This window comes from Muntiacus reevesi, chromosome 19, assembly GCF_963930625.1.
Source record: "Muntiacus reevesi chromosome 19, mMunRee1.1, whole genome shotgun sequence".
Lineage (NCBI taxonomy): Eukaryota > Metazoa > Chordata > Mammalia > Artiodactyla > Cervidae > Muntiacus > Muntiacus reevesi.
Window position 1 is genome coordinate 37,643,325 of NC_089267.1, and position 25,298 is coordinate 37,668,622.

The following is a 25,298-nucleotide window of genomic DNA, read 5'->3' on the forward strand; positions in this document are numbered from 1 at the left end:
CAGGATAACTTAGAGAATAAATCTAGAGCTGAGAATTTATTCCTCCTTGTCCTTTTATTTTATTTAGAAAAATTTCTTCCTAAAAGTTATCAGGGCCTGCTTGAGTGATAGTGCATTTTTTTCTTGTCAGAGTTGATTTCATTTCTGGTTCTCTTGCTTCCCAGCCTACACTCTGTGTAATGTTGCAGAGGCAGCAGATTGATGGGGAGAGGATTCAGAATGTGCTCTGGATTTGGGTTTCAGTATGTGTGCTGTCTGCTGCCAGAGACATTTAGCAGATGGACTTGGGGAGGTGGGACTGGGCCTGACCGGGGAGGGGGCCTCAGGGTAAGAAGCCCTTTATGAGCTGGGCTGGCTCTGTCTTTTCCATTTAGCTATTTAGACCCTGGCCCACTATGAAGTCTATCACAAGGTTAAAGAGACTCAGCTTTTTGTTGTCATTGTCTTTCATTTTCAACAGTTTGATTATGATGGGTATGGGTGTGGATTTTCTTGTGCCTTTCTGGTAGGGGTTTGCTGAGCTGCTTGAATCTTTAGGTTTATGTCTGTTGTCAAATTTTGGAATCTTTTAGCCATTGTACCTTTAAATTTTTGTTTCTGCACTGCATTCTTTCTCTTCCTCCTCTGGGATCCCAATAACTGAGTGTTAGACCTCTTGATATTGCCCCACTGGTCCCTGAGGTTCTTTTCATGTCTTTTTCAAATCATTTTTCTCTTTGTTGTTCAGATTGGATACTCTCTATTTATCTGTGTTCAAGTTCACTGACTCTTTCTTGTGATATATTCATTCTGCTGTTGAGCCCATCCCCTGAGATTTTTATTTTGGTTATTGTATTTTTCAGGTCTCAAATGTCCTTTAGGCTCTTTATATATCCTGTTTCTTTGCTGAGACTTTCTATCTTTCCATTGGTTTCAAGAGTGTACACTCTTACTTCTTGGAGTGTTTCTGTAATAGTTGCTTTTAAGTTTTTGTCAAATAACTTCAGGATCTGTGTCATGTCATTGGCATTTGTCGACTGTCTTTTCTCCACACCAATTGGGATTTTCCTGATTCTTCATATACTGAGTAGTTTTGAGTTATATCCTTCCGTGTGTATAATATCATGGAGGCTCTGTTGTTGTACAGTTGCTCAGTCATGTCCAACTCTTTGCAACCCCATGGACTACAGTCTGCCAGGTTTCCCTGTCTTTTATCATCTTCCAGAGTTTGCTCAAACTCATGTCCATTGAGTTGTTGATGTCATCCAACCATCTTGTCCTCTGCTGTCCCCTTCTCCTGAGTCTCTGAGTTGTGTTTAAATGCTATAGATAATGTCCATATATCAATATTTGTTTTTCCAGGTAGTTGAGCTGGTTGGGTTCAGGTCTCAAGTTCCAGCCAGCCTTTTATGGATTGTGATTTCACTATCAGTTGTCAGTTCTGTTTTAAAATTTTTGCAGTGGTCTTCAGATCTGTCCCACATGCATGACACCCAGTGGCCAGACTCAGACCTGGTGGAGGTCTGTCTGTTAGCCTGGTTCTCCAAGTCTTTGATACGCTAACAGATGCACATGCGCATGCACATATCTAGGTGTACGGGGATGGGGGTAGGGGAATTGGTTCTCGCACACCTGCAGATAAATCAAAATCTGTGGATTCTCAAGTGTCATAGAGTGATGTACTACTGTTGGCCCCCGGTACCCCCAGGATTCTGCATCCACAGATATTGAAGTGAAAGTGAAAATATCTCAGTGGTGTCCAACTCTTTGTGACTATAGTCCATGGAATTCTCCAGGCCAGAATACTGGAGTGGGTAGCCTTTCCCTTCTCCAGAGACTCTTCCCAACCCAGGGTTTGAACCCAGGTCTCCCACATTGCAGGCAGGTTCTTTACCAGCTGAGCCACAAGGGAAACCCAAGAATTCTATAGTGGGTAGCGTACCTTCTCCAGCAGATCTTCCCAATCCAGGAATCAGACGGGGCCTCCTGCATTGCAGGTAGATTCTTTACCAACTGAGCTATCAGGGAATCCCCACAGATATTAAGGGCTGACTGTATTATCTAGTTCCCTGTGTTTCTGAACCTCTGGCTAGAAAGGTTAGACTTTAGTTACAACACCCTTCCTGTGACTATGTGCAAGTCCAAAGCCAAGCTGTTTGAGAAGAGAGAAAATACTCAACTGGGTTTTCCCCTGCCCTCTTGGGGTCACAGCCTCAGAGATCAGAGAATAAATTTCCCTTTCCTAAGAGTTTTAGGTTCTTGCAGACTCCTGCTCTGGCTTCCACTACAGTGGAATGGCCTGGGAGTTGGGCTGCTAGAATGGAGGAACGGAAATACAAGACGAGGGGGAAATAGGGAATCCTCCTACTTTCTCTGAGCATTAGGAGACCCTTCCCCCCTTGAGCCTGAGCTAGAGGGCTTCTCTGGAGCTCTGGGTCTGTGCAGATGTCTACCTCCAGTGCGAGACCACCTTGACTGGGGGCACGAGGGGGATGCCAGAAGAAAAACAGTGATGCCCTCACTGCTGCTTCCTGGTACTTTGAATTCTGGTCTTTCCCAGCCTGCCTGCCAGTGTTTACTTTTCAGATTTCTCAAATAGCTGCTTTAGTGCGTTATGTCCAGGTTTTATTGCTGTATTCACTGCCAGACACAGGGTGGTGGTGTGCTTACCCATGTTATCCAGAACTGAAACTGAGATTTTTTTTTTTTTTAAACAGAATTTTTGCATGGGGACCTGAATTTTAAATGTGTGTAACTGACCCTTACTCTTTCTGAAGCAGGGCCCATTCTGAGAGAAAGATCAGTTACATGAAGCTGGGGGAGGGACGTGTGGGCTGCTACCCCAGAGACTCTGAGAATCACACTTGAGTGAAGTCCTAGAAACTCTGATTATCCCAGGGCATCCCAGAAAGGCAGTGGCTGGTGCTCACACGCTCCCTGTTGTGTCTGGATGACTGCTCTGCCCAGGTCCCATTCTGTGCCTCCCCCTCCGCCAACAACTCCCCCAACTCCCCTTCTCCTTCTAAAAAAGAACAATTTCCTTCAATCTTTGTTTCCTGCCCGCTAACAGATGCTGTTAATTAGCACAAAATTGCAGCAAAATTGCTAAATAAATAGATTTTGCTTGTTTTGAGTTTGTTTTTTTCCAGAAAGCTTAGGCTTTCCAACATTAACTCATTGCATGCGCTCAGCGTATTGTTTAGTTTGAGTCAAGGACTCACAACCTTGTTCTTTTCCACAGGCACAACCATAACGCAGAAAATCAATTGTTAGCTATCTCTCACAACAGAAAATTGCTGTTTCTAAAACCTTTCAAGAGCTTATTAGCTGTGGGAATGTGAATCTGAGAATACCGAAACTTGGTAAAAATACCCCAGACACTCTACCAATTATCAGTCACAATAAAGAAACTGATCATTTAAATCACTGATCATATAGTTTCATCCCCAAAGAGCTGTAGCATTGAAACACAGAGGAATGAACCCTTAGACTCTTTCTTTGGTTTTTATTTCAAAAGAAAGTAAAAAATATATATGTATGCTTGTCTAAAACTTGCTTGTACAACTGGTGGTGGCACTGTTGCTAGTTTGACACTTTCTGTGTGGCCTACGTGAGGTCATTCATGGGTGTGGGAGAAATGACTTGTGAAGAAGAAAGCTGTTATGCCAAATTTCAAGGCAAAGAAAGCTTTTGCACAAGACAGAATCAATGATTCTCTTTTCAGGTCATGGGTGGGTCTGCTTTTATATGTATATATACATTTTAATGCAACCACTTTTGCTTGGGGCTCATGGTCTTGAAATAATATATTTCTATTATGTGCATATGTGTAGGCTGGTAGGCAAAAGAGTATTTTAAAAGATTGCTTTATTTTTTGCATTATCTTGTAATAGTGAAACCTTGGAATTCAGTTTCTTTGGCTTGAAAGAATCATTTTCCTTTTTCCAGAAACAAATTTGGTGCTGAAGTCATAAATTATAAAAATATGTGAAAGCCTCACGGTTGTGCTTGTTGCAGTTTTTAGAGCCAGATACATTATCTCTGTGCACCAAGTTGGGCTGACTCAGCGATCGCTTTTTACCCTTTGGGAAGAGATTCTCAGATGTCTGCAAAATAGCCCCCAAACAACATGAGTTAGCTGTGTATAGAATCCTTTGCTTAATGTTAATTTTTTGGAAATTTTTTCTATATAATCAAACCATTTCCCCTCTTTAGAAGAAGCCAGTTCACTTTGCAATGCATGTGTTCTGGAGGAAGAGCCAGATAAATCCTTCACAGACAAAAGTGGGTGGGGGCTGCTTCCTTTCCTCAGAGATCTGGGTCCCTGCCTTTCCTGGGATGCTTATCTCTGTTGGAAGAGGTGCTCCTATGTCTGAGTGGCCTCGTGGTTTATGTATGGGGCAGGACCACAGATTGCAAAGGAATTGAGCAACCCCTGGCCCCACCCCTGCAAGGGCTCAGGAGCCTGACCACTTCTCTGTGGCAACACATTGTGTAGGCTCCATTTGACACTTCGGCTCAAGCCTGTTGGGGACAGATGGATCTGCCCCAACCCCCAGTGACAATACCTCCACCACCTTCTGCTTAAGCTGCTCCTTTACTGATCTGAGGAGAAAGTGGAGGCAACAGATGGGACCAGGAATCTACCTTCCCACCCCCTGGGAGTGATGGGGGTAACCTTGTCTGGTCACTTGATATTTGGAGCACATGGATAATAGTGTACTTTGGCATTTAGGGAGTTGTTTGGGGAATTGTTTCTTTTTAAAAGAAAAAGTTGTTGGTTTTTTTTTTTTTTTGCCCTGTTGTAGTAAACACCAGCCTTCAGTGTTTTAAGGTGCTCCGGGAATTCTGTGGGATTTCTTTGTTGTTGTTGTTGTTGTTTTCTTTGTTTGTGGGATTTCTGAAGGATAAATATTGATGTGTGCACTAGAGAATTAAGACAAATGATAATTGAAAGAGATGATAAAAGCTAGTGGTTTCCTTGGGGAAATAATCACAAACTGCTGTCAGGCTGATTCCAATGAGAACATTACTTTATGTGAAATGTTTTTTAAATAGCTCAACCAAAGCATTAAGCCAGAGCACTTTTGAGAGCATCTCTCTGCTGTATATTTCTATTATATCCCCACCTGAGAACCCTCAACTTATTCACTGTTCCAGCTGTTGTGTTTAGCTTTGTCATGGTGGACTCAGTGGAACTGAGAAATATCAGATAGCAAGATGGATATAGCTTGTGGATTCTTAAGATAATTGTATAGTTTTATCATATTGAGTCACCTCCCCCTATAGATCCACTATTATTGATCCAGAATGTTACCTTTGTGTGTTAGCCCAGGTTATGTGCTTTTACTATGTTTAAAGTGTCTCTTTAATGAGAATTTTGGGCTTCTCACATTGGAGACTGCTTCCCATAATCTATATTTGTATTTTCTGGCATTTTTTTTGATTGGCACTTGGATCCTTCATCTCTCTTGTAACACCATTGTGCCTATAGAGATTTCAGTCAAAGCTCTTGCAGAACTTTGTTGCATTTATTGGTTTACACAGCTGTGTCCTATATTAAATTGTAACCCAGATCCTGGCACAAGGCACAAATGACCACTGAATGAGTGAATGTTTCCCTGGTTAAGTCTCAATGCCTCTTTCCAAAGGATGATGTGTGGGAGACCTTTCACTTGCCTCTCCAGGTCCACTCTCCGTCTTGATCCCCTACTCCTCACCCCAGTAGGCTGACCTATGGACCAACCACAGCCTCCCGCTTCTTTAGCTTCTCCTTCCATTTGACAGTTAGGGTGAGTGTGTACTTTAATAGGACTGTATGTGATCGGGTTGGCTGTATTTCTATTAAACACCTTCTCCATGCAGTTTCCCTCTTTGGGTTCCACAAATTCCCCCCCTCTCCCTGCTCCTTCCTGCTCAGGATTTGGAAGGGCTCCCTGGTGCTACCAGCCACAGTTATTGCATTACTCCTTATTGGTTTCCTAAACTCTGCCTTCATGAGAAATACTGGGCTGGATGAAGCACAAGGTGGAATCAAGATTGCTGGGCACAATATCAATAACCTCAGATATGCAGATGACACCACCCTTATGGCAGAAAGTGAAGAAGAACTAAAGAGCCTCTTGATGAAAGTGAAAGTGGAGAGTGGGAAAGTTGGCTTAAAGCTCAACATTCAGAAAACAAAGATCATGGCATCCAGTCCCATTACTTCATGGCAAATAGGTGGAGAAACAGTGGAAACAGTGACAGACTTTATTTTTGGGGGCTCCAAAATCACTGCAGATTGTGACTGCAGCCTTGAAATAAAAAGACACTCCTTGAAAGAAAAGTTATGACCAACCTAGATAGCATATTAAAAAGCAGAGACATTACTTTGCCAACAAAGGTCCATTTAGTCAAGGCTATGATTTTTCCAGTAGTCATGTATGGATGTGAGAGTTGGACTATAAAGAAAGCTGAGCACCAAAGAATTGATGCTTTTGAACTGTGGTGTTGGAGAAGACTTTTGAGAGCCGCATGGACTGCAAAGAGATCCAACCAGTCCATACTAAAGAAAATCAGCCCTGAATATTCATTGGAAGGGCTGATGTTGAAGCTGAAACTCCAATACTTTGGCCACCTGATGCAAAGAGCTGACTCATTTGAAAAGACCCTGATGCTGGGAAAGATTGAAGGCAGGAGGAGAAGGGGACGACAGAGGATGAGATGGTTGGATGGCATCATTGACTCAATGGACGTGAGTTTGAGTAAACTCCAGGAGTTGGTGATGGACAGGGAGGCCTGGCGTGCTGCAGTCCATGCGGTCACAAAGAGTTGGACACAACTGAGCGACTAAACTGAACTGAACTGAAACTCTGCCTGCACCTTTATAAATAGTCTCTCTACTCAGTTCTTCCCATCGTATCCTGCTGGGACCTGACCGACATATCCCAACTCACCCAGATGACAAAGTTCTTTGTAACCTAGATATCATAATCTGTGTCTCTTGCATTATTTCAAGTAAACACTCTCTTCTAGGATGGCCTACAACCAAATCAGAGTCAGATAGAGCAGGGGTCAGCAAGCTCCAGCCTTGCAGGCCAAATCCAGCCTGCCATCTGTTTTTGTAAATGGAGTTTTATTAGAGCACAGTCCTGACCATTTGTTTATTTACTGTCTTTGGCTGCTTTTGAGCTACAACAGGCGGTGAGGAATTGCAGCAGAAACTGTATGGCCTGCAAAGACTAAAATATTTGCTGTTTGACCTCTTATAGAAAAAATTTACAGATCCCTGATTTAGAGGAAAACCATAGCATGAAAACTTTGTTGTTTTCATCAAAAGGCTCCTGGGTCAGGCACTGGGGTTCTTGTCAGGATCCCATGAGACTGATGTGGGGAGTTTGAAACCCCAGGCCTGGACAAACTTGCAGGCAGCCTTGTGTTGCTCTGCTTCTTTCAGCCTGGAGGACTGCAGGGTGCTCCGCCACTGTCTGTCTGGCTGCCGAGACTGTGGACTCTCGGGACATGGTACAGTGATATGAGTCTTGTAATGACTAACCTGGAATAATGCTTTATCACTTACATAGTGTCTGCATTTATCTCAGACCCACATGCCAGAGTGTACTGTGCTTCCCCCAGCCCACACACTTGGCTTGACATTGACTAACCAGCTTGCCCTTCATTCTTCTTGCTTTCTATTTAACCCCAAGTCACCTAGGCCACCCCATTTAAGGTCAAAAATATATATATGTACTAAAGTGCCCCGTTATCAAGGCAATGCCAAAGAATGTACAAACTACTGCACAATTGCACTCATCTCACACGCTAGCAAAGTAGCGCTCAAAATTCTCCAAGCCAGGCTTCAACAGTACATGAACTGTGAACTTCCAGAGGTTCAAGCTGGATTCAGAAAAGACAGAGGAACCAGAGATCAAATTGCCAATGTCCGCTGGATCATTGAAAAGGCAAGAAAATTCCAGAAAAACATCTATTTCTGCTTTATTGACTATGCCAAAGCCTTTGACTGTGTGGATCACAACAAACTATGGAAAATTCTTCAAGTAGTGGGAATACCAGACCACCTGACCTGCCTCCTGAGAAATCTGTATGCAGGTCAAGAAGCAACAGTTAGAACTGGACATGGAATCTCTGGTTCCAAATCGGGAAAGGAGTACATCAAGGCTGTATATTGTCACCCTGCTTATTTAACTTCTATGCAGAGTACATCATGTGAAATGCTGGGCTGGATGAAGCACAAGCTGGAATCAAGATTACTGGGAGAAATATCAATAACCTCAGATATGCAGATGACACCACCCTTATGGCAGAAAGCAAAGAAGAACTGAAGAGTCTCTTGATGAAAGTGCAAGAGGAGAGTGAAAAAGTTGGCTTAAAACTCAACACTCAGAAAACTAAGATCATGGCATTCGGTCCCATCATTTCATGGAAGGTAGATGGGGAAACAATGGAAACAGTGTCAGACTTTATTTTTTTGGGCTCCAAAATCAGTGCAGATGGTGACTGCAACCATGAAATTAAAAGACAATTGCTCCTTGGAAGGAAAGCTATGACCAACCTAGGCATATTGAAAATCAGAAACATTTCTTTACCAACAAAGGTCCGCCTAGTCAAAGCTATGGTTTTTCCAGTAGTCATGTATGGATGTGAGAGTTGGACTATAAAGAAAACTGAGCACTGAAGAATTGATGCTTTTGAACTGCGGTGTTGGAGAAGACTCTTGAGAGTCCCTTGGACTGCAAGGAGATCCAACCAGTCCATCCTAAAGGAACTCAGTCCTGAATATTCACTGGAAAGACTGATGCTAAAGATGAAACTCCAATACTTTGGCCACCTGATGGGAAGGACTGACTCATTGGAAAAGACCCTGATTCTGGGGAAAACTGAAGGCAGGAGGAGAAGGGGGCAACAGAGTATGACATGGTTGGATGGCATCACCGACACAATGGACATGAGTTTGTTTGAGCAAGCTCTGGGAGTTGGTGATGGACAGGGAAGCCTGGTGTGCTGCAGTCCATGGGGTCGCAAAGAGTCAGACATGACTGAGCCGCTGAACTGAACTGAACAGAAAGTGCCCTAGTACTAGTCTGTTTAGATGTTTCTTTTTGGGTGACAGAGACGGTTCTTGTCATAATACCTGTCTTAGTCTCCTCTGGCTGCAGTCACAAAATACTACAGACTAGGTGGCTTATAAGCAACAGAAATTTATTGCTCACAGTTCTGGAGGCTGGATGTTCAGGATTAGTGTGCCAGCATGGTTGGATCCTGGTGAAGGTCCTCTTCTGGGCTGGAGATGGCTGCCTTCTTGCTGTGTCCTCACAGGCTGGTAGGGCCCCAGAATCTAGAGCACTAATCCTATTCATGAAGGCCCCACCCTCATGATATAAGCACCTCCCAAAGTCCCACCTCCTAATATCATCATATTGGGCATTAGGATTTCAACATAGGAATTTTGGGGGCAGGGACACATGTTCAGACCATTGTAATATCTGACTGGAGAACAGTGTGTGTACATGATCCTTGTTTTGTCTCCAGAATCCTTCCTGTAAAGCTGTTAAAATGGGCTCCTGAACCACACTTTATGGTAAGGAAGGGGGCAGGGGAGGGTTGTGTACATGAATGATCCCCAGAACCCTCCGCTGCCCCCTTCCTCACCATAAAATGGGGTTTGGGAGCCCATCCGAACCACTTTGCAGGAAGCTCTGTGCCAAGACTCCCAAAGTCTTTCCTCACACGAGATGTTCACCCTGCCAACTGCTGGGGCTTCTCCTTGCCCAGGCTCCTGCCCTTCCCCATCCTACACCCTGCACCGTACTCTGCCTTGGGATCACAGTGAGTCTCCTGGAGGTTTCCAGGTGGTGACCACTACAGGTGGGGAACTTGAGCTCTAGAAAGGATTTCATGATTAGAGCTTCCTTTTGACTGGAGGTATCCCCAATTTTGACTCTTCTAGATCACCACTACTTTCCTCCAACCCTTCATCTCTACCCTTGCCACAAAAGGAGGCTTAGGGTTCTGATCACTCTGCTCTGGGAGTTCCTTGCGTCTTCTGCTGAAAGCTAGAGGTTGTCTTGCAGTGCTAGAAGGTCACCATTGCCAACCCTGGTGGTGCAAGCTCCAAGGTCTGTTGGCAGGTGCATGGTGCAGACGACAGGGGTACTGACGTCTGGAATAACCAGTGGTCCCGCTTCTCCCCTGCATTTCCCTCTGCTAGGAGCGGGGGGTACCCAAGCCCCCTGAGGATTCAGGCATTATGGTGTCATGACAACAAAACAGCCTTAGGAGGCACCTATTTCTGAAGCTGTAACCCATAGACTGTGGAGGTTTTTTCCACAATGGGGAGAAGCTCCGGGTAATACAAAGCTGCAGTTGAGAGAGCCTGATGGGGTCAAGTGGAGTTTGCCTTTGATCAGAAGCTCGAGACAGACATCCCATCTGGCTTTTGCAGTCTCCTGTTTAAGCTGGTAGCTGGGCTTTCTCAGGCCTCATTTGTCTCCCTGTGACTCACGTGGCCTTCGTGATAGCAGCCCCAAACCACCTCCCTGCTGCTCAAGAGCAGCAGTGTTTGTTTTGCAGGAGGCAGACAGTCTTACCTCCCTGATACTCTGCGACCCCTCCCACCCCCCACCCCAGCCTCCTGATCCTTTTCACGCTAACCTGTGTTTTCTCCCCTCAGGGTCCCCGATGGCAAATAGACCTCCAGCCTTGGGCAGGCCCTGCTCGCTCCCTGGATGAAGAAGCCGTGAGGTTCCTGAGATACATTAGCACCATTCAGGTTGTGTTTCAAACACAAGTGCGTTTGGAAACTAAAAGTTGCCAGTTGCGCGTTTTAAAGGATTTGGCAATAAGGGGCTGGGAAGTTTCTTAGTGCCTCCTGATAGATGCTTGATAGGGACAGTTTCTGAGGCCTTACTGCTTAAATATATCTGCTCGTCTAGAGGCAGATAATAGGTGCCTTCCATCTGCTTTGGCATCTTATCCCTTCCAGGAGTATCATCACCCCGAGATGTTTTAATGATTCATCGCGATGTGTTTTAAAGATCCACTTTAGAAAATTGCTTTGGGAAACCATTTGAAGTGACAGATTCTTGCCCTTGAGTAGGCAGTCCACTGTGTCACAAAGCCATCATCTGGAGATTCAAGTCCCAATTTGGAGAAATCTGCCTTTGTACTTTTCTGCCACAGAAGGTTGGCAGACAGAGACGCGTTAGGCCTGAGAGCCAAGGAGACTTCGCAGGCAGTCAGTAGAGAAGCTAATGAATCCGAAGGCTCTCTGTTCCTAGGGCCCTTTAAATCATTACTGAGCACCGCCTTCATTAGTGACTTAACGCATTGTGGCAGCTCCTGCCCGGCGCCCCGAGCGGGCAGAGACCCTTCATTAAGGAGAGTCTATGACTCTTGACACATTAATCAGGAGGTTCCATTCTCAAGTAGCCTGATCCTGAGGAAAGAGAGATGGAAAAGGAAATCAAGGCCTGAGGGAAACTTCACCCTGGACTGAGAGTGCTAGTAAATTAAGAACTCAGACCGCCTGTGAAGCTGCAGCCCCAGAAGCTGCATTGTAGAGCTGGTATGGTACTGAGGGGTCCCCGGGCCTTTTGATCTCCCTTCAGCCCACTGGCTCTTGACATCCCACCTCTCTCTGCCCAATCTCACTGGCGGCCTATTTTTCATCCATGGAGGAACATATATTTCTGGAATTTTAGAAGGCTAATTTAGGGGTAAAAAAAAACTTCATTTCTCATATGATGCAGTCAGACAACCAGAGATTTCAATACTTGTCACCTAGACATGGAAGTAAAAGCTTGTTGAATTCATCATGAGTAATGGGATGATAAATTGGTCCCTGCGCTTTACATAATTTCATCTTATTTTGCTGCTGCAAATTAATTTGGTGGACTTACACTGACTTAATTAAAGTACTGAAGTTTTAATTTTATAGTTTGGTTTTACATAAAGAATAAGAAACTAGACCTCTTAACTGTGACTTGAAGAAGCCCTTAAAAGCCCCAGAGAAAGGTGTTAAAAGTATGAGTTGAATTTGAGAATGGTGGGCTTAACCCCTGCCCCTCCCCACAAAAATTGACCATATGAAAGCCTTGAAATTCCATTTTATATATATTTCAGGTTAATGTTCTGTAACTTATAAAAGGCATATTAACTTAGAAGAAGCTCTTGAGGCGTGAAAGCATCAAGTCCCTCTTGAAGTTTTCCCATGAGTTATGGTCTGAGAGGGAAAAATTCTTTAAAAAAAAGCATCCTGTGATGTGGTCTGATGTTGTGATCCTGGGCAATTTATTTTGCTTGTCTGGTCTGACTCTTCTGATCTTGGAAAGGAAAAGATTGTATCAAATTCTAAGGTCCCTCCCAGCTCCGTGAGCTTTCACCATAAGACTGGTATAGAATTATTATTAACCAAGTATTACTGAGCACCTACTCTGTGCCAGAAATGTAGGCCTTGGGAATAGTCTCTGCCTTCAAGTGGCTAACAAGCTAGTTGGGAAGGTAGATAAATGGACATATAATTATTATTCACCTTGAGGAATATAGTAATAGAGATTTCGATGCTGAAGCTCACTAGAAGGTTTTGCAGCCTCTAGAAGGCACTAGATAAAGTTCCAGACCTCACAATGGTTTTGTAATCAGAGGTCATTTTACCAGCTAAAGTCCTGCGCTTTTGTGTACTTCTGAGTCACTAGCCCAGGAGCTGGGAGCTCAGCAGAGATGACACTAACTGGTTTAATTGGAATCCTACTAACCAGTGCTCCCTCCCCTTTTCTCTGTTCTGCAGAGCTTTTCAGCTGTGTTGGAAGCTTGTGCCTCTTTTAGAACTCATCTCGACAATGAAAGCCTACAAAACTGGCAGAATATTAGAATCCCTATTACCTAAAATTTTCACAGTTACCAGTAGTGAGTCATAATGGGCAAGCAAAAAAAAAATAAACCAATAAATCAAAAAAACCTCTGTAGATACTTGAGCAAATTCCACTTCCATCCTCTTATGCTGGCTTATATATATATAATATATTTTCCTCAAATCCATATTCAGGCTTGTACAGCAAAACCTAGCATTTGATATGTTCATCACTGATTTATTCATTCATCAATTCAGCAGACATTTGTTGAGTACTTGCTCTGAGGAAGATATGGTGTTAGGCACTGGCTGGGATGTCAAACTTGAATTAAATACCCCCACACACTGGCAAACAGCTAGGGAGCAAGAGGGCTGTTGTTCTTTACCAGAGTGAACAGATACGTAGGTAAGCTTCCCCAGGCCCAGGGAGCTTGGGAACAGGAGCACAGAGCATGGGACAGTGTGACATTAGACTGTGATGGGGAAGGTGCCTGTGGACTTGTGATTGTGGTGACCTTAAAGGTGTGGTAGGGGACCTGCATTTTTTAATGAAACACCAAAGGATATGGTATTTGGTTCGAGTGGGCAGAATATCAAGTTCAGTTTTAGTAGTTATTGTTTTCTAGTGTGAAAGGCTGTGATTGTATCTCTGAGTTCTGGCATAGATGATCTGCTGCTAACAAGAAATGGTTAAATCATAAACCCAGTGCTCTGTTCTAAAGGAAAGCTCCAGATTCAGCTTTTTATGGCAACCCCCAAACCATATGCCTTCAGGAAGCATGGCTTGCAGTACAAAATTAATATAAGCAACAGTTGCTGTTTTAAAAAGAAAAAATACATTTTAAAGTCAGCCTATCTATCTATCTAATCATCTACTCATCTAACTGTTTCTGAGAATGACATAAGAACCTACGGCTCTGGACATTCAGATTTTGCACATTTATTAATAAAAGAATGGTTTCTATTGTATTTACTGCTGCACACACATACACACACATTCACACTCACGCAAATTAGGATAAGAGCAACAAAAATACAACTCTTTCCTTGATATTTTACCTTTCAAAATAATGTATTACTTTAACATGCAATTTGATTATTGAAGTGATTCTTGCCAACGTACGCAAAATTTAAGGGCTCCTTTTGCCAGATTATGGTTATGGGTTGGCAGAAATGCTATTCAGGCTTTTGGGATACAAAATGAAACGAAAATAAATTAGATCTCTTCAACTTAAATTAACTAAAAGGCATTTCAAGAAACACTTTTTTTTTCTTGCAATCTGTTTTCCTTTCTCCAGGTTTAATTCTCTTTATTTGGCTAAAATTACAAGGGGAATTGGAGGGAGAAAAAAAACCCCATATTTACCTAAATTAGAGCTTAGCTAGGAGTTACTGCCCTCATTGGTTTTGCTTGCAAGCGACTTCACTGAAGCCCTGGCCATAAATCTCAACAAGAAAGTTTGAAAAATCAATATTTAATTAGTTTTTAGGAGCTGAATTTTACTGAGTACTCCTAGTTGTTTTCAAAAGCTAATGTCTATAAATGAGATGATTAATAAATGGTTAAAATGGAAAAAAACAATGAAAGCAAAAACAACGCCCAGTTGTGGATGTGACTGGTGATGGAAGTAAAGTCTGATGCTATAAAGAACAATAGTGCATAGGAACCTGGAATGTTAGGTCCATGAATCAAGGTAAATTAGAAGTGGCCAAACAGGAGATGGCAAGAGTGAACATCGACATTTTAGGGATCAGTGAACTAAAATGGACAGGAATGAGCAAATTTAATTCAGATGACCATTATTTCTACTACTGTGGGCAAGAATCCCTTAGAAGAAATGGAGTAGCCCTCGTAGTCAACAAAAGAGTCCAAAATGCAGTACTTGGGTGCAATCTCAAAAAATACAGAATGATCTCTGTTCGTTTCCAAGACAAACCATTCAGTATCATAGTAATCCAAGTCTAAGCCCCAACCAGTAATCCTGAAGAAGCTGAAGTTGAATGGTTCTATGAAGACCTACAAGACCTTCTAGAACTACACCCAAAAAAGATGTCCTTTTCATTATAGGGGACTGGAATGTAAAAGTAGGATGTTAAGAGGTATGGAGTAATAGGCAAATTCGGCTTTGGAGTATAAAAAGAAGCAGGGCAAAGGCTAACAGAGTTTTGCCAAGAGAACGCACTGGTCATAGCAAACACCCTCTTCCAACAACACAAGAGAAGACTCTACACATGGACATCACCAGATGGTCAACACTGAAATCAGATTGATTACATTCTTTGCAGCCAAAGATGTAGAAGCTCTATACAATCAGCAAAAACAAGACCGGGAGCTGACTGTGGCTCAGATCATGAAGTCTTTATTGCAAAATTCAGGCTTAAATTGAAGAAAGTAGGGAAAATCACTAGAACATTCTGGTATGACCTAAATCAAATCCCTTATGATTATACAGTGTAAGTGATAAACAGATTCAAGGGATTAGATCTGATAGACAGAGTGCCTGAAGAACTACAAATGGAGGTTTATAACATTGTACAGGAGGCAGTGATCAAGACCATCCCCAAGAAAAAGAAATGCAAAAAGGCAAAATGGTTGTCTGAGGAGCCCTTACAAATAGCTGAGAAAAGAAGAGAAGCTAAAGGCAAAGGAGAAAAGGGAAGATATATTCATTTGAATGCAGAGTTCCAAAGAATAGCAAGGAGAGATGAGAAAGCCTTCCTCAGTGATCAATGCAAAGAAATAGAGGAAAACAATAGAATGGGAAAGACTAGAGATCTCTTCAAGAAAATTAGAGATACCAAGGGAACATTTCATGCAAAGATGAGCAAATAAAGGTCAGAAATGGTATGGACCTAACAGAAGCTTAAGATATTGAGAAGAGGTGACAAGAATACACAGAAGAACTATACAAAAAAAAATATTTTAATGACCCAGATAACCATGATGGTGTGATCACTCACCTAGAGCCAGACATCCTGGAATGCAAAGTCAAGTAGGCCTTAGGAAGCATCACTATGAACAAAGCTAGTGGAGGTGATGGAATTCCAGTTGAGCTATTTCAAATCCTAAAGGATGATGCTGTGAAAGTGCTGCACTCAATATGCCAGCAACTTTGGAAAACTCAGCAGTGGCCACAGGACTGGAAAAGGTCAGTTTTCATTCCAATCCCAAAGAAAGGCAATGACAAAGAATGTTCAAACTGCCACACAATTGCACTCATTTCATACACTAGCAAAGTAATGCTCAAAATTCTCTAAGCTAGGCTTCAACAGTATGTGAACCATGAAATTCCAGATGTTTAAGCTAGATTTCAAAAGTCAGAGGAACCAGAGATCAAATTGCCAACATCTGTTGGATCATTGAAAAAGCAAGAGAATTCCAGAAAAACATATACTTCTGCTTTATTAACTATGCCAAAACCTTTGACTGTGTGGATCACAAGAAACTGTGGAAAATTCTTCAAGAGATGGGAATACTAGATCATCTTACCTGCCTCCTGAGAAACCTGTATGCAGGTCAAGAAGCAATAGTTAGAAGCAGTCATGGAACAACAGATTGGTTCCAAATCGGGAAAGGAGTACATCAAGGCTGTATATTGTCACCCAGCTTATTTAACTTCTATGCAGAGTACATCATGTGAAATGCTGGGCTGGATGAAGCACAAGCTGGAATCAAGAGTGCTGGGAGAAATATTAATAACCTCAGATATGCAGATGACACCACCCTTATGGCCAAAAGCGAAGAAGAACTAAAGAGCTTCTTGATGAAAGTGAAAGAGGAGAGTGAGGAAGCTGGCTTACATCCAGTCTCATCACTTCATGGCAAATAGATGGGGAAACATGGAAACAGTGACAGACTTTATTTTTTTGGACTCCAAAATCACTGCAGACAGTGACTGCAGCCATGAAATTAAAAGACACTTGCTCCTTGGAAGAAAAGCTATGACCAACCTGGGCAGCATATTAAAAAGCAGAGACATTACTTTGTCAACAAAGGTTCGTCTAGTCAAAGCTATGGTTTTTCCAGTGGTCATGTATGAATGTGAGAGTTGGACTGTAAAGATAGTTGAGTGCCAAGGAATGGATGCTTTTGAACTGTGGTGTTGGAGAAGACTCTTGAGAGTCCATTGGACTGCAAGGAGATCAAACCAGTCAATCCTAAAGGAAATCAGTCCTGAATATTCATTGGAAGGACTGATGCTGAAGCTGAAATTCCAGTACTTTGGCCGCCTGATGCAAAGAATTGATTCATTAGAAAAGACCCTGATGCTGGGAAAAATTGAAGGTAGGAGGAGAAGGGGACGACAGGATGAGATGGTTGGATGACATCACCGACTCAATGGAGATGAGTTTGAGTAAACTCTGGGAGTTGGTGATGGACAGGGAGGCCTGGCGTGCTGTGGTCCAGGGGGTCACAAAGAGTTGGACATGACTGAGTGACTGAAATGAACTGAAAATGGAAAAACTTCTGTGTTATATATTTGCACTAGGAAAGAAAAGTGGAACAATAACAGATACTGAATGGAAAAGAATGTTTTTCCAATAGAGATAGCTGAACAAGAGGAAATCTGTGGAAGAAGAAAGTGTTAACTTTAATAGGATAAAATCCCACTCCCTAAGGGTCATAAGGGGGGAGCAGCTGAGCCTCAATGCCCTGAATTTTGACCATTAATATTTACCTGACTCTTGGGGGGGCCTCTGGATAACTGTAGTGTCACCTTTCTGGCCCTCTGTTAGGGGTGAGGTTTTGGAGGTGCTGCTGTTTTCAGTTGAAAGCTCTAGCTCAAGCATAGCCTCTTCCCTTAATTTGCTAAGGCATGGGTGAGGCCAATCTGGAACATTTCAGTGGAGCTTTACAAAAGGCTGCCAGGAAACTCTCAGGACCTCCTATTTAAGAATCACCTGGGAGAGTTTATTAAAGTGTATGTTCACATTCATAAGACTCAAGGATTCTGATTTTATAAATATGGAGTGGGACTCAAAAATTTTTAAGTACTCACTCATCTATCAGGATGTAGGTGGCCACACCTTGAGAAATATGGTGGGAGAGGCTAGATATTGTTCAGTTGCTAAGTTGTGTCCGAGTCTTTTCGACCTCTTGGCCTGCAGCCTGCCAGGCTCCTCTGTCCTTCACTGTCTCCCAGAGTTTACTTAAATTTGTGTCCATTGAGTCAGTGATGCTATCTGATCATCTCATGCTCTGCTGCCCCCTTCTCCTTTTGCCTTCACTCTTTCCCAGCATCAGGGTCTTTTCCAATGAATAGGCGCTTCACATCAGGTGGCCAAGGTATTGGAACTTCAACTTCAGCATTAGTCCTTCCAATGAATATTCAGGACTGATTTCTTTTAGCATTGACTGGTTTGTTCTTCTTGCTGTACAAGGGATCGTCAAGAGTCTTCTCCAGCACCACAATTCATAAGCATCAATTCTTCGACACTCAGCCTTCTTTATGATTCAACTCTCACTTCTTTACCTAACTACTGGAAAAAAGATGACTTTGACTATCTGGACCTTTGCTGGCAAAGTGATGTCTCTGTTTTTTAATACACTATCTAGGTTTGTAATAGTTTTCCTTCTCAGGAGCCGTGTCTTTTAATCTCATGGGTGCAGTTATCACCTGGAGTGATTTTGGAGCCCAAGAAAATAAAATCTGTCATGTCTTTCACTTTTCCCCTTCTATTTTGCCGTGAAGTGATGGGCCCAGATGCCATAATCTTAGTTTTTTGAATGTTGAATTTCAAGCCAGCTTTTTCACTCTACTCTTTCACCCTCATCAAGAAGCTCTTTAGTTCCTCTTCACTTTCTGTCATTAGAGTGGTATCATCTGCATATCTGAGGTTGTTGATATTTGTCTTGGCATTCTTGATTCCAGCTTGTGATTCAACTAGGCTGGCATTTTGCATGATGTCCTTTGCATATAAGTTAAATAAGCAGAGTGACAATATATAGGCTTATCTTACTCCTTTCCCAGTTTTGAACCAGTCAGTTGTTCTGTGTCCAGTTCTGATTGTTGCTTCTTGAACTGCACACAGGTTTCTCTGGAGACAGGTAAGATAGTCTAGTATTCCCATCTCTTTAAGACTTCCACAGTTTGTTGTGATCCACACAGCCTAAGGCTTTAGTGTAGTCAATGAAAGAGAAGTAGATGTTTTTCTGAAACTCCCATGCTTTCTCCATGATCCAACAAATTTTGGCAATTTGATTTCTGGTTCCTCTGCCTCATTGAAACCCAGTTTGTATATCAGGAAGTTCTTGGTTCACATACTGCTGAAGCTTTGCTTGAGGGATTTTGAATATTACCTTGCTAGCATGTGAAATGAATGCAATTGTGTGGCAGTTTGAACAGTCTTTGGTATTGCCCTTCTTTGGGATTGAAATGAAAACTGACCTTTTCCAGTCCTGTGGCCACTGCTGAGTTTTCCAAATTTGCTGGCATATTGGATGCAGCACTTTAACAGCATTATCTTTTAAGATTTGAAATAGCTCAGCTGGAATTCCATCACCTCTACTAGCTTTGTTCATAGTAATGCTTCCTAAGGCCCACTTGACTTCACACTCTAGGGTGTCTGACTCTAGGTGAGTGACTGCAACATTGTGGTTATCTGAGTCATTAAGACCTTTCTTGTATAGTTCTTCTGTGTATTCTTGCCACCTCTTCTTAATCTAGAAGATTAAGAGAGGCTAGAGTTAGGTTTAAATGGTGTTGGGAGGATATGATGAACAAGCAGCTGTGAACATCCCTGTCTTTTGGAGGTTCTCAGAGAGGGTACATAAAAAGAAACAACAGGAAATGGGATCATCATATCACTTTAATAAAGATACCCCAGGAGACTACCTTAGAATAAATGGTTCAGGATTAGGAGTTCCAGGCATGCCTTTGGGACCAAACTGCCCCGGGTCTAACTAACTGACTGCAGGAGGCAGGGCATGGAGCCGAGTGCCAGTGAAGTTTTAAGGCATCACAACATACCTACTAGTAAGAACAAGCTTGATGAACACTGAGTTTTGACTATTAGATTAGCACCCTCTCCTTTGGATGGGTGGGTGGTGACACGAAGTGGGTAGGCAGTGGCATACTTTCCATTTATTTGTGGGAGAATAGTAGAAAATGAATTCTACAAATTGACATGTTAACAGATCCAGTTAATAAATGTGCTCTCTACTAGTTGCTTGGGAGAAGATTCAATTCCATTTTCTATTATTATTTTTCCTTTGAACAGTGATTGCAGATTGAGAAGTAGAAAAAAAAATGGATTGAGGATGTTGACAAAAATTAATCAATAGTCAGTCTGAGAAAGAAATTGAAAATTTTATAAGCCAAACTGAGAATTATAAGCTTGGAGATGGTCTCTCAGCTTCTGAGGACTGTTCTGAGTGGGGAGGTTGGTAGATATATGATTTTGACAACAGGGCATGTGCCTGTTGCAAGCACACATCTTGGTAGAAAGTTACTATTAATAGTGAAAAGCATATATTTTACTTAATGGTTATAGTGCTTTTCATAGTATGGGAAGATACAGGAAACTGGATTCAACATTTTCCCCTGAAAATATCTAACTATCTGAAGGCCTAGTCTACCAGTTTTTCCAGAGCACAGAATGTCTCATTCTGATTTTTGCTCTGAATTCCTTTCAAGGTGTTTTGTAGGTCAGTGACTGCAGTGGCAAATGACTTGATTCCTGTAGAACTATATAATGAATTACATCCTTTATTTTATAGTCCCGTCCCTTTTGGTCTTAATTTTGACCAAGGTTTTGGAGGCATTTCATGGCAAGCTTGTCCCAAGGCACTAGGAATGCTTATTCCCAAGTCAGTCAAGGATTTCCTTGTTAGCCTACTCAATGTGCTATTACTGGACTTGGCCATCCACCCCTGGACCGTGTGTCTTACTAGTCTGTTATGGTCTAGGAAATGCTTACTTCTTGTTTTGTCTAGAGTTACACTATTACAATCTTTGATCTTATAGGATTATATATTTTGTCAATAGTTTTAAGTTGCCTAATGATCATTACTTTTATTGGAGGCTCAGTCACATATTTATTAGTATAAGAAATAATAATCTTGTAAAATAGAATACAAGTAATAAAGCTAGTAACATCAATAAAGTCCTACATATGTATTTAAGCTAAGAACTTCCATTAAGTGAGGTCCAGAATCTCCCCAGGTTACTTGACCCAGTCTATTCTGCACCAGTTGCTTCTTTAAGGAAAATGATATGTTGGCATTGTACATAAAGTTCACCAAAGATGTCTGCACATATAAGGCGAGTGGTGGATCATAAAATTTTATGTTTAAATTTTTATTGCCTTAAAATTTGCATTTTTGTTTCATCAAAAGGAAAGAACAAATAAATATTAGGATTTCACTTTTTAAGCTTTCCTATAAAAGGTCCAAATTCTAGCAGAAAGCTCTCTCTCAGTCATGGATAGATAGTGCTAGGATGATTTTGCCAGGTCAGTCCTAGATTACAGCAAAAGTAATGGAGACGCTGGCTCCACATAATATGCTGTTTTCAGATTAACATTCTGGAAAATAAATGAAAGGATTGAGCAAGCCTAGAATACCTTTTTAAGAAAGAAATCGTTTACTATTATATTTTCCAATGAATTAAAGCAATGAAACTCAAAACATCCTTAGCCTCTGGTATGGTCTGTTGTCTGCGATGTGACAGCAAGAGCTGCTGCATGATTCATGGGGCATCATGATGACCATGAGAGTTTTGAGGGATTAGAGGGAAACACTGTTGCTCAGTAAGATAAGTACCTTGGCCACAGAACTTGTTTTCTTTGGTTCCGACAGCCTCAGCCATGCATACTGTGCCAGGCTCAAACACAAGTCAGAATTCCTCGCTAAGTATATTTACTTAATGTGCATTTGAAATTAGAAACTGGCTTCCTTCTGCTTGACTTAGATACATGTTCCCTTTGGTTTTCTTATCTAATTTTGATGGATGAGTTATGAGAGGTGCTTTGGCTAGATCAAGAGGAGCCTCCTTCCCATCTGGGTCTCTTGCCCATCCCCGCAGGAGGAAGCTTATTGGAAGTGTATCACAGACAGTACTATCTTGTTAGTCGGGGCTTGTATTATTCTCACTTGACCTCTGATGAGTTGTTTACCTTGATTAACACATGCTACCTTTTTGGCGCATGTTGGCCTAACCTTGTCTGCCTGAGATAAGGAGTAAATAATCTTGTGTCCTTCTAAGATCTATGCCCTCAGCCATATCTCACAACTTCTAATAGGAATGCTGTGAGTAACAGACCTCTGTGGTTTGGGAGCACTGTTCTCCGCATCTGGAATGCCCTTCTTGGTCTCAGCCTCTTATTCAACTTCTGTTCCTTCTCTAAAACTAACACACCTCTGTAGAGCCTTTCCTGGCTTCTCCTCTCTGCCATCCTTGCTCCTGATTTGTTGTCCTCTGTATATCCGTGCAAAAGGCTATAGTTTTTTTTTTTATAGCAGTTCTTAATTTCCCTTCAAACCTGCCTCTAATCTCCACGAGATTACCTATAATCTAGTATTTGAGATTCCTCCAAACATTTTACAGCAATCCTCTGATTCCCTGGGTGGGGGGGTGGTGGTGCGCGTGGTTATCAGTGGAGAAGGATATAACTCTCCCATTATGGTTTTCAGTGACCGGGAAAGCAGTAAGTCTCTACCAGCCATCTATCATCCAGTACTTTAAATTATTCACATTGATTTCCAATCCTTACAGATTGCATGTGATCACATGAGCACAGACAGCCTGGCTACTGCCTCCAACCCTACAAAAAAGCCCTGGTCGGTCTGTCTCGATGACAGGTTTGGGTTAGTTCATCAAATCCGCGTCAAGCAGTGCCGCCTCTATTCGTTAGGGTAAGTACATTTTACAGCCAGAAAACAAAAAACGCTCCTGTAGGCAGACAAGGTTTTTTCAGCAAGACAAATGATGAATGGGTTTAACAGGTGCTCTGCTGCTTCTCCTGCCGTCATTTCAGACTCCGCTGTCTGTTAAGTAACCTTAGGCACTTGCAGAGCTCCAATGGCCAGGGCCACATTCTCTCCCATTCTGTTGGTAGTAAATTGATAACTTCCATTTTCAGCCTAATGATGATCTCCTTGGTGAAGCCAGTGATTCTCAACTATTAGAGCATTCTTATTAGAAACAAAAAAATATTAAGAATGCCCCTAGAAAAAAAAAAAGCAACAGTGAGTATATTAGAAATTTCATACACAGAGATCAAATTTCCAACATCCGCTGGATCATCAAAAAAGCAAGAGTTCCAGAAAAACATCTATTTCTGCTTTATTGACTATGCCAAAGCCTTTGACTGTGTGGATCACAATAAACTCTGGAAAATTCTCAAAGAGATGGGAATACCAGACAACCTGACCTGCCTCTTGAGAAACCTGTATGCAGGTCAGGGAGCAACAGTTAGAACTGGACATGGAACAACAGACTGGAAAATAGGAAAAGGAGTATGTCAAGGCTGTATATTGTCACCCTGCTTATTTAACTTGTATGCAGAGTACCTCATGAGAAACGCTGGGCTGGAAGAACCACAAGCTGGAATCAAGATTGCCAGGAGAAATATCAATAACCTCAGATATGCAGATGACACCACCCTTATGGCAGAAAGTGAAGAGGAACTAAAAAGACTCTTGATGAAAGTGAAAGAGGAGAGTGAAAAAGTTGGCTTAAAGCTCAACATTCAGAAAACTAAGATCATGGCATCCGGTTCCATCATTTCATGGGAAATAGATGGGGAGACAGTGGAAACAGTGTCAGACTTTATTTTTCTGGGCTCCAAAATCACTGCAGATGGCAATTGCAGCCATGAAAGTAAAAGACGCTTACTTTGGGAAGGAAAGTCATGACCAACCTAGTTAACATATTGAAAAGCAGAGACATTACTTTGCCAACAAAGGTCCGTCTAGTCAAGGCTATGGTTTTTCCAGTGGTCATGTATGGATGTGAGAGTTGGACTGTGAAGAAAGCTGAGGGCCGAAGAATTGATGCTTTTGAACTGTGGTGTTGGAGAAGACTCTTGAGAGTCCCTTGGACTGCAAGGAGATCCAACCAGTCCATCCTGAAGGAGATCAGTCCTGGGTGTTGGGACTGATCTGAAGCTGAAACTCCAATACTTTGGCCACCTCATGAGAAGAGTTGACTCATTGGAAAAGACCCTGATGCTGGGAAAGATTGAGGACAGGAGGAGAAGGGGACGACAGAGGATGAGATGGCTGGATGGCATCACCGACTCGATGGACATGAGTTTGAGTAAACTCCGGGAGTTGGAGATGGACAGGGAGGCCTGCCGTGCTGCGATTCATGGGGTCGCAAAGAGTTGGACACGACTGAGCGACTGAATTGACTGACTGAAGTGATGATGAGTGACCCAGGACAAATGGCCTCTGTTGAATTTTTTTGTTTTATGCCAATGGTAAATATGTGTATACTTTTAGATTAAAAAAATAAATAAATAAAAAGAGGGAGTGCCTGTGAAAATAACAAGGTTTTGTCACAACTGTGGGAGACACTGACATTCAGTTATTCAGGCTGAAAATGACCTAAATGTTCAAATAGATTTGGAGGGCTTGTTGTAAAAGAATACCTATAAAATAATGAGACTATTTTACTCAGTGCATCAGTATTCATATAAACAGTCCTGAAAATTTACAAATTATATATATCTCACAAAAAATAAAAGGCAGGAGAGGGTTACTTTTGTTTGGAATACCCTGTTGTGTTGACTCTAGAAGCTGTGTGGTTAGTTTCTCAGGCAAGATCCCTGGAGTCCTTTATAAAATACTGGGGATCCTCACAAGTGTCATGTTTGTTACTCACCAATAGGTTTCATCTCCTCTGTAGTTTACATTCAGGCTCATGAGTGACAACTGCCAACCAGATTCCTAGATGATGAGGGTTCAGGGCCAACGTTTGGGTGATACAGAGGCTCACCCAAAGTGCTAATTGCATAGAGGATCACGATTGCTGTCAAACTTTACCAAGCAAGAATTCTTAGTTGTAATCATTGTGGATTTAAAAAGCAAGCAAACAGGTTTCAAATAAGAATCTCAGGATAATGGAAACATTCTTTTATGGGTTAAATGAAGTGTATATCAGTGAAGTGTGGTACACAGTAGGCACTCAATATATATTTGCTACATAAACATTGCCTGAGGTAAGAAGACTCCAGAGGGAAGCTGGTTCTGCCATGAGTTAAACTAGGAGGCTGAAGATTAGTGAATGAGTTGCTTAGCCAGTTGATTAGAGCAGAGCTCCTTTTTTCTTGGAGCCCACCAGCTATGCTGCAAGATTGGAGAAAGAATGGGACGTTGTGACAGTGGAGTTTATTTTATATCATATTAAAAATGCATGAAAGTAGGTCATAAAAATAATTGCATAGTTCTACATGCAAATTAAAGATCTCAGCTTGGTCCTATTTTCTTGCTCCAAACTGCCTTTATGTTTTGCTTAATACTTTA

General features: G+C 42.1%; 1 protein-coding gene across 3 annotated transcripts in view; it reads left to right on the forward strand.

Moving 5' to 3' along the window:
- The window catches only part of METTL24 (methyltransferase like 24), a 111,096-nt gene that overhangs the window by 25,143 nt on the left and 60,655 nt on the right, over nucleotides 1-25,298 (forward strand). For 2 of the 3 annotated variants that reach the window (XM_065911443.1, XM_065911445.1), the window contains exons 2-3: nucleotides 10,652-10,750; nucleotides 22,546-22,685. In XM_065911443.1, the coding sequence (XP_065767515.1) occupies nucleotides 10,652-10,750; nucleotides 22,546-22,685 (239 nt within the window). The remainder of the gene's footprint in view (nucleotides 1-10,651; nucleotides 10,751-22,545; nucleotides 22,686-25,298) is intronic. The other variant, XM_065911444.1, reaches the window with a different exon arrangement.